General features: G+C 37.3%; 2 protein-coding genes across 6 annotated transcripts in view; one reads left to right on the forward strand and one right to left on the reverse strand.

Moving 5' to 3' along the window:
• Window positions 1-2,682, forward strand: part of CASD1 (CAS1 domain containing 1) — a 32,104-nt gene extending 29,422 nt beyond the window's left edge. For both annotated transcript variants that reach the window (XM_080582159.1, XM_080582158.1), the window contains one exon: window positions 418-2,682. In XM_080582159.1, coding sequence (XP_080438285.1) covers window positions 418-684 — 267 coding nt within the window. In that variant the 3' untranslated portion in view covers window positions 685-2,682. The remainder of the gene's footprint in view (window positions 1-417) is intronic.
• A 779-nt stretch (window positions 2,683-3,461) lies between these two features.
• Window positions 3,462-12,637, reverse strand: part of SGCE (sarcoglycan epsilon) — a gene marked incomplete at its 5' end in the record, with an annotated part of 30,887 nt that continues 21,711 nt past the window's right edge. For 3 of the 4 annotated variants that reach the window (XM_080582161.1, XM_080582162.1, XM_080582160.1), the window contains 5 exons: window positions 3,462-5,702; window positions 8,515-8,558; window positions 10,401-10,589; window positions 11,323-11,349; window positions 12,073-12,284. In XM_080582161.1, the coding sequence (XP_080438287.1) occupies window positions 5,686-5,702; window positions 8,515-8,558; window positions 10,401-10,589; window positions 11,323-11,349; window positions 12,073-12,284 (489 nt within the window). In that variant the 3' untranslated portion in view covers window positions 3,462-5,685. Of the gene's footprint in view, window positions 5,703-7,657; window positions 7,693-8,514; window positions 8,559-10,400; window positions 10,590-11,322; window positions 11,350-12,072; window positions 12,285-12,637 lie in introns of all 4 variants that reach the window. The other variant, XM_080582163.1, reaches the window with a different exon arrangement.

The raw sequence follows: 12,637 nt of genomic DNA on the forward strand, positions 1-12,637 counted from the left end.
TGAACTTTAAGATGCTCATTAACTCCAGGGGCTTCCACGTTCACCAGCAGTTAAAGCGTTGCCTTTTGTTTGCGGGTACGTGAGTAAGTCCCGCAGCAGCAGCTGAGCGCAGGCGTATTCCTGATCTGTTCTCATACAATATAAATGATGCTTCTTTATGCCTTATTCAGGTGAGAGCTCAGCAAACCTGTTTTGCTGTGCGCTGTAACAGGCAAACAGTCTGCTAGCTCAGTTGCTGGGCCTCGTCTGAGGAGGCTTATAGCAAAGACATGTGGAATACAGCTCCTGAAAGTACATTATTTGTCTGACTTGAGCAGAAGTACATCGTGTCACTTGATGCAATAGTAATACGTGTTCTACATATAAGCAAAAAATTTTATATATAAGTGTTTTTAAACACTTTATTTTTTCTTGCAGCTTTTCATCTGCCAATACCACATTTGGCTGGCAGCAGACACAAAGGGGATCTTGGTGCTCATTCCTGGATATCCGATGTTTAATGTTATTGTCAGCACTTTTATATTTGTGTGTGTGGCACATGAAATTTCTCAGATCACTAACGATCTAGCACAGATCGTGGTTCCTAAAGATAACTCCACTCTGCTGAAAAGGTTGCTATGCATAGCTGGATTCTTTTCTGGACTCCTCCTCTTCTCAGCAATGCAAGATCAGTCAAGGCATTGACTTGAAAAGGTTCTTGAAAACTTTTCTTCAGGTTTACTTTGCATCTGCCTGAACAGAAGTTCTCAGCTGGAAGTACAGGAAGACATTGACATGAAGTGTGGAAAATGTAAATAGTGGAAATGTACATATTTTGTGCGAAAATAGCATTCTCAAAGAATCCGAGAACCAAGAATGCACTGTACAGAATTGCATGTGAAAGCGAGTCTTTTTCTACTGGATATATGTTTCTGTTTACATATCTGTTTAAACGTGACAAAAGACATGAAGTGAAATGGTACAGCAGCATCACGCGCCTGTCATGGAATTATCCACACCTTGGGTCAGCCGAATGAAGAGTGGCTACTGCTAGAGGGCTGCATGTACGTAACGCACGCTCTAGGCATTCTCATCCAGGAGCAAGAAGAGAGCAAACCTGCCATCCTTAGTTAATGGGCACCGTTAGCTGATGTGAAGCATGAGGTTACTTCTCTGGTAAACCAGGGCATTTTCCTAAACAAAGCAGTAGCTCGTTCAGGAGGGACTGTTCTAGGTGGAGATAGAATATGTTACATGAAACCCTTTATACATGGAAATAAAAAGTCATCACCAATTCAGTGACTTAAGATTATATACAGGTTTACATAATAGGTGTTTTTAAGACATTTCCAGGAAATATGGTGAATTTTGAGGTTGAAACTCTTGTTAAATATATAGAGAAAATATTTGATTTTTTTTTCCCTGAAGTTCTTTGCCTGTGTGCAGTTCTTTCTGTGCAGTCCCAGTGGACAACCAGATGAATAATTTTCTCAGCTGAATATTGGAAAATTCTGGAGAAATTCCATCCTTTTCCAGTCAGACGAAATCCATCATGTCCACTTCATCAGATCTTAAGGAAACGGGAGAACAGTGATCTTTTGAATCTTTCTTTGAACCTTTCTAGGCCATCAGTGACCTTGAACCAGGTCTGATTAGGAAACTGGTGCCATATTCTGTCTTGTGATAACGTTTTCATTTAAAAGGATGGGAGTCAATCTGTTGGTACCGTGAGGGAAGAGGGATTGAGTGGACATCCTGTTGCGTGCAGATGGTTCGGTGTCAAAATTACAAATCGAATGAGGTTGAAGCTGTTGGAGGAACATTCTTCCCCATCCTTTTCAGCAGTGCTGTTCTTCATTACCACAATTTGAACTCTGAACCCAGTCTTTGGCATGAAAAGGAAAATCTGTGGAAGTGACAAGCTGGAATTTAAGTTCCACTTGGTGAAGTTATGGTAATTTCCCCCTAATTGTGGTTTTTGTTCAAGTAATAGTTTGACCTCGTTTCTTTTACATTATGTTCTTCTGGTTACTTTTTAGCAGTCAAAAACATGACTACAGTATTGTTATCCCAGCGTATGTGCAATTATGTAATCCTAAGTGATACTGTATGTTTTTGATGTTGTCCCAGTTGAATCATGGAAAAAGATACCAATGGCAGTTTAAAAAAAAAAAAAGCGAGAGAATGGCTTCAAATTTGATTTTGGTAAAGAGAAGAATTTCTTTTTACAAATGATTATTCATCATAAAAAAAAAAAAATGAAATCACTTCCCCCAAATTCAGCAGTTTTACTAAGTCTGCCAGATGTTTGAAGCTGTTGGGAAAATACTGAGCTGTTTGCTCTTTGGTACATTATTTCCAATGTTTGGAAAGTTATCCTCCTTGATAAGTATATTACTGGATGCTGAAAGAAATGATATAGGTCAACACTGGTACATAGGATCCGTAACCATCTATGCCAGTATTAGGGTAATGGCGAAATGTGAGTTTGAGGGGATAATTTTTGTTTTGTTCTTCACAAGTTAAGTATTGTAGATATAATTTTATTTATCTGTTGTACAGATTTGGTTAAGAGATTTATTTTTAATGTTTGAAATAATGCACTTGTTTACTGTATGTGGGATAAATATATTTTCAGGTTATGTAAAAGTATGAAGTAATTTAAACATTAAATAAATGTGCCGCGGATGCTTATTTTTGTAATGGGAGCGGCATCGATGAAGTAAAAACTTATTGCCTGACTCTAGCTGGGCTGCAGTTCACTATCCTGCCTGGTGTAAGCTACCGATTCGTATTGCAGAATTACTCCAAGGTGATGTTCTGGGTACTGTTACTGGAGACTAAGGCAAGGTGTATCTAATCACTTGTGTATCCCAAATAATTTCAGGTGCAGTGCAGGAAGAAAGATCCTTTTGCAGTAAGTCAGACTGTCCACTTGCCACAAGTCTAACAGTGGGGTTGAAACAGCCCTCGGCTGCCTTCTGCTCCTTTGTCCCAAATCCCCCTGGAGTCTGGGGGAGGTAACCCAAAGGGGAGATAACCCACGGGGGCGATGTAGAAATCTTCCCTGCCAGTTAAAAGCCTGAAGCACTGTGGCCGATTTTCTGTGAAAGGAGAGGAACTGGCGTGACTTCTCTTCAGTATGGTGACAGCAAATTCCCTTGTGTTACGGAATTTAGCTTTTGAGTTTACCCACTCAGGTCCCACACAAAGTAGCTAATAGAAGGGCGGGTTTCAGAGCATGAGCTCCTCTCCCTGAGGAGGAGAGGTCCACAAGGAGGTGTGGGGCTATTATGTCTAACAAGGGCAAATACTCTTCCCCTCTTTTCCATCACAACAGAAGCTCCGTGCCTGCGCAGTCAGGGCCCTTTCTTCGATCCTGAGTCGCGTACCACCTACTACTACTTGTCCGTACCCCCTACTGCCGTAACAAAGAGGTGTCCAGGGACCGTCATGTAATAAACAGGCAACACCATCACTAACGTTCTTCCTATTTATTAGATTTGACATTCTGTATATTTACAAAGACAGCCGTAGTGCTTTCTACTTCATGTGGTTGCAACAGTCTCATTACAATACCAGTTCACACCGTCACTGTACATCGCTGAAGGAGGCTGTGACCGTACCACTCTGTCACCAGTTTTAACTATTTCTAGTTCTTTAACTGTTAAGTGTCTTTAGCCAGCTTTATAAATCTATGCTTCTGTGGTAATTATTTTAATAAGTAAAAATAAATAATTTATTATTAAACTTACCTCAAATGACTGATGCTTTCAAGCATAAAATAGTTTCAGGTGTGCTTAATATCCGTCACCTACATCATTAGAGTCCTTTCAGAATACACGGAGCACCTGCTGGTACAAACTGATCCTTTATGCACATACATAGCAGCTTAAGAAATTTCCTTCAGTACCTTGGCACTCCTATATCTTAGTACAAATAAGATGGGAGTGGCTCAGTCGGTATTTAATTGATTGTCACATCATCCTGAAGTTATCAGAAATTGTCGTGATCCAAAACCAGTATTATTTACAAAATTTAGTCAACTATAAATCACTTTAAAATCCATTCCATTCATTTCTGTTTCAGAGCACACATTTGAAATTAGCAGTCGAAACCCAAATGCTGATTTTACTCAAAAGTTTTACAACTGGCAAAAAAGAAAAAAAAATTTTTTAATTTAACATCCATCTCAGTGTTCATTAGCTGGTTTTCTAATTTACTTCTCATTGATAGTCATGCAAAGCTTTTGGAAAATCAGAATGTTCTCTTAGGAGCCTGATGAAATCTCTTCCTCGGTACAATCTGAATGAGCTAGGCGTGATGCATGCCGCTTGGAAAGTAAGTACGAGTTGCTCTCTATTTCAGCTCTTTCAGAAACTGACTTCATGGTTGGTTTTATGCTTGGCCTTCAGGGCAGCCTTGCAAAATAGGACCTTTGAGGTTAGGCAACATACAAGTATAAACAAAAAGTTGGGTCTGTCCTGTTTGCAATGCAAATTGGATGTGGTCATCCAGCCTGAGCACTCGGTACGTACTTTGCTGCAATTGTTACACTTGTACAAAATGTGTCTTTATGGGCTTTGTACAAAAAAATGGCCTTTATACAAACAGTGTAGTAATTCAATTTTAACATCCCTTCTTAGGCTCAGCCTTGAATTCCTAAATTAGTCAGAATTTCTCTTAGCAGAGACCTGGGAAACCCCAGCTACAGAAATATAGCCAGCATATAGCAATTTTAAAGCAGAAGCAGCTTTGTGCTTAAAAGGCAATGTCCCGCTGACCGTACAGCTTCTGAAAGAGAAAACATTACAGAAAAAATACACAAAGCACAAGTGTCAGCTTAAAACAGTGATGCTTTAAGGTAAAACGTCAAAAACTGTTGGTGTGGGCTCTGACAGCTGGAGACCCTTAAGTCCTACGTCACACTGTCTTTGAGGATTTTGAGAAGCATCAGAAAAAAAATGCAAAAAAGCCACTTGAGCTAAACTACCACCATCTAGTGAAAAATAAGGAACCGCAATTCAGATGAATTTTTCTAAAATAATCAGATGAATGAATGGACAGATTTTAAATTTTATTGCTTACAAGTCGTCAAATACATTAAATGTCTGGTAAAGCAACAAGGCCCATTTTCAACACGAATAGTTTAGGTTTTGTGTTTGTTTCTTTCAAAAATAACTTTGCTCATTATATTTTGATCAACTCTACAAAATTAATGCCTAATAGATGTGGAATACTATTTCTGAGCATCATATTGCACCAGCTTTCATGCCAATACAACACTTTCTGTGTGCAGCTGTAAGGCAAGTTGTATCATCCCATACAACAGACTCTTAAAATCCTTTGAATCTGTTGCTTAGTTTGAAGTTTTGATTTCCCTGTTAAAACCTTCAGGAGAGATCATGAGACAGAAAAAAGTTTGATATTTATTAATACATACATTTGAAAGATTATTTTCTTAATGTAACAAATATAAAAAGTTATCAGTGTTTACAAATTGTCCAAAATGTCCAAAGTACAAAAAGATACAGTACATAGTTATATGGAAGTGATTGTACTCTCTGGCACTGAAATCAGCTTAATACTGTGGGCATGCACAATATACACCAGGAAAACTCATGCATCAATCAGAACAGATAAGGAAATAAGACAATTCCTGCTTTCTCTGATCACAAATTCATTGCTTCTGTTAATTTTCTTTCCTCAGGAATACCATTTACCTGTAAATAGATAAGAATTTATATAATCCATCAATTGCAGCTGATGCTTCAGCAATATTGAACTATCAACTGGTAGCACAGTTTGTAAATACAATTTATTAGTCCCTTATCGACAAGCACATTAGAATTATCAACAGGAAAAAAAAAATGGTACAAGTACAACCTGAACCAGAAGACAGCACAGGCAAAAAAAGCTCTGCTTGTTTCCTTTTGGGAAAGGCGAGACATGGAAGAAGCTGGTTTAACTGGGAATTAATTCATTTTTCTACTTTGGATCATTTCATGGGGAGACAGTGAAACTCAAAATGGAAAATGCTGTATGTAGCGTACACGCACTACTTAGTCTTTTCCGTCATAAGAAAATCCTACACTGTTCATCTAACCACCTTGAGAGAGTGACCATGGATTTTGCCAATCTATAACAGAAACAATTATAAAAATAAAATTTAATAAACCTTTCCATATTGGAGTTCAGTAGCAGTTTTCAGGAGTCTAAGATGCTTATGCTATGATAACTCAGATGTGAGGTGCCACCTTTCATACAATTCCTTACTGGTTATGTTTTAACTGTGAAATGGTTGAGCATTATGCTAGCAATTAAGTCCAGTTGCTGCTTTTTTATATAAGGTAAGAAAGATCTATTGTTTCTTTGGGGGTTCAGATAGTTCCCCAGTAGGATTTTGCTTATTAGACACCCTCTGCTTTTTAAATTAAATACTGAGTATGGTTGACTGAAGGTTTGAAATAGAAATAGCCTCTTATTCATACTGGCGACTGCTAATATGTTAGCAGTCTGAATGTATCATTGGGAATTCTCCATAGGAAAGGAAGAAAATCAAACTGAGTGTCTAGTTCTATAGTTTTTTGTTTGTTTGTTTGTTTTACCTTCAGTGTTTTAGTTCTGTAAATGTCTTATTTGAACAGACCAATAAACCTGATTGCTAGGTTTGCACTGATGCTGCTCAGAGTTTTAGGAACACCTGAGTTTTACTTTATGTCTAACTTTTATCTACAAGTCTAACCTGATATTACAAGTCTAACCTGACAATACAAGTCAGAGGTTTCCATTTAGAAGACAAATTGCAATGGGCATATGCTCTCATGTCATGAAAGCGCTCGCTCGCAGAGTCGTCTGTACATCTGCGTTACAAAGGAACGTGTCATTGTAAACTAAGAAAATCCAAGGAAACGTCTGTCCCCTTCCACCCTCCCCTTCCCCTTCTGAGAGCTTGTCACAGGCGGTGTCTGTGCTGAATACAGAGGAGCAGCTCTATTTAGCTCGTCCAGACACGACAAAAGGTAACTGACATAACTAGCCTTTGCCTGAAATGCTGTTCAAAGCCAAGTAACCACGACACGAATATTTTGGAACCTGTGAAGCAATTCACAATTAAGAGAATTTTTTTGGTTTAATATATTTTAAAATCTGCCTTCTGTTTAGGAAGAGCTAAGAGTGATTTCTACCAAAATAATGTCCTTCAGAAAACACATACACGGGAGGATTTTTAACATCTATTTTTGGGCAGTTCTCCAGCATGATTTGCAGGTTACAACCCCATGGTAGCTTACATATCATACCTCTTTAAAGTTTCTCACTGCCATCACCATACACAGTACTACCAAGAGATTTTGCATCTTTTTCCTGCAAGACAGACTGGCATTCTTATAGCTAAACAGTCGTACCAGAAATGCTGGACTGTGTGACATTTTTACTTTGCCTTCCAAATGCCTTTGATCATTGAGAATATGCTAAATTTCAAACCAAACCTGTGCTGGAGGCTTCAGATGGATACCTCCAGGGTCATCCACCATTTCCAATATAGGTAGAATAAAGCACACAAGTGGCAAAACTAGTAGAACAGCAGTAAGTTTCTTTCTTTTTTTTTTAAATGTTTTTAACTTCCAGATTTAAGCAAAAAACCAAACGTGTGCAGAAGCATCTACTATATACTTGCCTCAAATCTTTGAAATGTTGTCATACGAAATTCTCCTTTAATCCCCGAAAGCAGTAATGAAGAAGAAGGATTTTGAATGAAAATGAAGAATTGCTTATATAACTCCTAACTTAAAACGTAGCTTCCTTTCAGAGCTGTAATTTACATAGTGTTCAATACATATGTATCTACAGTTTTGCCTAAATACCTCTTTGAATATTCAAAAATTATACTTTGGCCTTTACATTTTCCTTATAAGATCCTTATTCCCTTTCCTACATGGCTAAGACCATATCCTTCTCAGTTCCCACGTGTTATCAGATAACTAAGTGAACAATCAGCCTTAGGGAAATCATTCACAACCTCAGTCAGCACACATTAGCATTTGTGAAAATGATGCAAAAGTGATGACTAAGACACTGGAAACCAGCAGCGTGGATATTTGTCTCACCACAAATTCCCCAATATCCACTGCTTATGTTAACAGCATAGGAAAAGCTCCTTCTTCAGAGCTTAACTGGTATTGGCAGGAATTAGAAATGTTGATTTTGTATTAAGCTTTAGAGAATCTGAGCAGTGTAACTGCATTTGGGGATCTGGCTGTAGTTTCCCGTTGTAATAGAAAACGATTTATATGAGGAGTTTTCCAACTTAGCTGTACCGGATTCCAGTGTCACATGCTGAGTCCTAATGTAGCATTCCTCCTACTTGTTCAATCAGTCCTATACCAAAATTTCCAATGATGTATCTAAAAACATCTGGAATGACAATCTTTTCATACTTCATTATTTTTGAAAATGGCTTCCACCGTACATGGACTGTATGTGTTTTGGTTGCCCACCGGTCACGTAATAGTCACAGTATTTTTCAGTACTGACCTGCGCTCTGCTGCTGTGGAATCTGAGTCTGATGTGGCAGGTTCCTACAAAAAAACAATTTAATAACTTTAACACTTCCATACAAATTCTGAAGTATGTTATGCATAAAAGTTTAATAGGTCTAGCAAAAATTTGTGGGGTTTTGCTTATGAAGCAATAATATCAATTTTTGCTGTGCAAATATAGCTGTCAAAAGTCAGCTAAGTCAATAAAAAAGTTAGTTTTAAGGAGTAGTTCCTGTGATTTTACTTGTCAACTGGGCTCAAAGGCTCAAACTTGGTGAAAGACCAGAGGTAACAACAGGCTTCTGATGTTATGCAAAGTTCAGTTTTTGTAAGTGATGAATATAAAAAAGGTGACCGTATTTGCAAGTTAATTATTGACTGCAAAATGAATGGATGTTTTGCTAGTCTTACACATCTGACCAGTTCACTTATCAAGGCAAAGTTATGTTTCTATGCCCTGCTTAAGTGTCTGTTTTAACAGGTACCAGATATTAAGGGTGCTTTTACAGAAAGGAATTAGGGGTTTGAATGAAGGTGAAGTGGCTAAGAACTGTATGTACAAGTTCGGAAAGCCTCTGGTACAGGCTCCAGCACCCCCATTAAAAAAAATAATATATTCACAAGGTTGGCTTTCTTTGGAATTAATCAGCTGAGTAAAGGCAAATACACACAAAGTGTTTACAGGGTTGTGGTCCAGGTGTGTGAAGTAGAGAAGGAAAACACCATCTGGAAGTATCATTTTGATCCGGCATCATCTCTTAAACTTCCCTGTACATTTGGCATAAATTCATACTCGCTCTCGAGTATGTCCTCATTTCTTTTACCATAACTTTTGGCTTTATTTTAAAAATTGCTATTGTGAATAGAAGAAGAAACTGTAAAATAGCTCAACAGTTGTACAAGGGGTCGTTTATACAGCTATACTTCCTGAAGAATTTTTCTGTAGAACGTAGTTTTGGAACAGGGAGAAGAAAATACTTAGCACATATCTGCATTATGAAGGGAACACGGGGCAACCATGTCCAAACCGGGGCCAATTTAGTGCTGGCACTGGACCAGTATCATCACGGTTGCGCCATTCCCTCTCTCACACAGGTCCATCAGCTGAGGAGCTACCAACTTGAGCTGGTGCCATGCCATGTCACTGAGTGATAATGCCAGTCATGTCTAAGGCCGTTTTCTCAGATCTGCTCAACTACTGACAACTCAGCCAAACCCTTCCAGAAACGTCTCTTTTCTGCAGCACTGCCTACCTGTTTGGCTTGGAAAATATGCAAGCATTAGATGATTTTGTCTCCATAGTTTCATAAAGTTTTTGATATATGAACTTTAAGGAATAAAAATGACTATTTTTCTGGTTTCTGTCTTGGCAACAGTGGAGATGGCCGAGATTACATTTTCATTGGTAGGTCCGTATTTATTATCAGCATAACGGAAAATGCTCTTCTGTGCAATGTTAACATTTCAAACACAAACCATCCGTGACAGGTACATGACTAAATACTAAAAAAGTTTGGATTTTACTGGGTCGATGTTGTTTTTATCACAGAACTCCAAAGACACATACTAAGAAATAGGGTTTCTAAAAAGGAACAGTTCTAACCGATTTGTCTGTCAAAAGCAGTTTTTCTCCAAAATATGCAGAAATGTAACTGTTCCGTACAAAGCTTCTTGCCAAGCTTGCAGCCTGGAATCCAGTCATGTAATTTTATCACAGTGGGCCTTTATTTCTGCTTGAAATGCATACGTCAGAGCAATCCTGAACTACAGAGTCATTAGTGGTACCCCCACAACAAACACATTCCAGATGACAAGCGCTGGTGTCCAGAGTTAAATTGTGTAACTTAGTAAGTATTTAAAAAAATAAATTGAAATACTTACTGTTGTGTTTGCATCAGCGGCATACTAGTATTGTCGTAGCTGTCTGTGTGAAGGGGTGGAACAATCTCGCCAGTAACTGGGTGAAACACAGGCAGCGTTGAAAGAGGCCACGCTATCTCCCTGTTTTTAGACATGTCGCGAAGCTCTTTAGTTGATTTCTGTATAGCGCTGTGGTGGACCAACTGGATGCTAGGTCAAAAAGGAAATAAAATAGTAAATATGTACTTTAAGTGCTCTATCTAAACTGACAGACTTTTACAATTATTATTTTTCATAAAAATACAAGGACTAATGCATGCTACAGACTCAATAGTGCAGCAATTACAGCAAACCTTTCCATAGTTAATTTTATAAATAATAGATTTATTTAATTTTGAAGGCGGTAATTATTCCACTAGATTTTGCTGTCGGGAGAAGTATTTTGCATAGGATCCAATGCTGTGCAATTTACTGCTAATATTCCATTTATTTGCTGCAGTTCAAATAAAACTTTTGGTAACTCCTGATTCATGTGGTATATCCAAAAAACTTCATAGAAAATTAATTTTAAAACACTCTATGCTGTAACCACTGGACACCTTCCAGGATATTCCTCCTCCTGTCCACTGCTTTGAAGATACAGACTGGGAGGTCCACTAATCAGGAGAATAAATTACATTTTAAGATATTTATTCTTAACAGAACTGATTTATTACAGACTAATTTATTTACAGAACTGACAGTTGTTAATTTCAAACCCTTTTTATTCTGATCTTTTATCCTCGCCAAGACTCTGATTTAAAAGCAGCTTTCACATTTATGAATTAAACCATGGATTAGAGAGAATGAAAGAAGATTATGACACACATGTATGAAGCATGACAAGCTACTGAAAATGGAAATTAAATGATAAAAGAAAAATAACAGGAAAGAAGACACTTACTCTGGTGTTTGCATGTTTCTCTTTTCCCTAAAAACAAAACAAAATTTATGAATTAAATAATAGCATTGATAGTTGGAACATTAAGTCTATCTGATGATGAAAATAGTACATGATATAGAAATGCTGACAATGTTACTGCTAAATGCAACTTGGCAGCATTTGCAACTGGGTTCATGGCAAGGCCTTGATGAACGCACGTACAGAGATGTGGTACTGATGACAGACACACGGACACACACACGTAGAAATGAAAATGCAAGTTAAAGAACAAGCTTCTGGCTAAAATAAATTCTGTGACAAAATGAAATTGTAGTTTGTGTAAGAAATGGCAGAAATTACGTTACTTGCTGCTTTCTGTTTATGGTTACCTCTTCTATAATATGTCTAAATTCAGTTCACATCCTCAACCAGATTTGTTTTATAAAAGTTAGCATTTTAGAAATTACTTAATAGCACTGAACCAATGATCCTTTATTAGTATTTTATTTGTTTGGGGGCGAGAAATTTCAGGTTTATGTGGAGATTTTTAACCCTTTCAACTAGAATAATTAAAGTCCCTATATCCATTTTCTTGGAAATTACTGTATGTGATTAGATGACAAATAGTTTGATATTTCAAAACAGATGTCTTTTGGCATGTTTTATTTATTCTTTTAATGAAGTGAATGGAATTCTTCTAACAAATAGTCTTCTATGCATTATAATCTTAGAAAAGTCTACAATTACTAATTAGTGTGTTAAAGTACTCACACTCCTTCCCGTCGGCAGCACATGATATAGGCAAGAATTAGAAAAAGCACCAGTGCTATTGCCGAGGGCACTGCCAGTGTAATTAGGAAATCCGAGTAATAGTCTCTGCTTTTCAGTGTATCAGAAGGTGGCTTGTATTCTCCACCATCAGGTAATATCCCCTCTCCGCGAATCACTTCCTGAAAGGTGGAAACTTGCTTCGTGTTGTCAACCTGACAACCAGGGAAAAAAAAAAAAGAAAGAAAAAAAAGACAATTACATGACAAAGTAAGAGAATGTAAAACCAGGAAGTACTTAATCAATGAAAACACAGAAAAGAGCCTATATTACACAATAACATTTGACAAATTCTATACTGTTTTGTCCAGTCACTTTTTTTTAAACAATAAAATCTTACATTTTGTCAAAACTTTCTATACATTATATATTATCTATATACTAATATTATATATTATCTATATTCTAGTTTCTAATATTACTTTATTATATCGTTATTTTATTTTATGCCTACCAGAGATACTGTTGGGTTTTTCTTGTTTTTTGTTTTGTTCTGTTTTGTTTTGTT

This window comes from Anser brachyrhynchus (assembly GCF_964034855.1).
Source record: "Anser brachyrhynchus genome assembly, chromosome: 2".
Taxonomy (NCBI): domain Eukaryota; kingdom Metazoa; phylum Chordata; class Aves; order Anseriformes; family Anatidae; genus Anser; species Anser brachyrhynchus.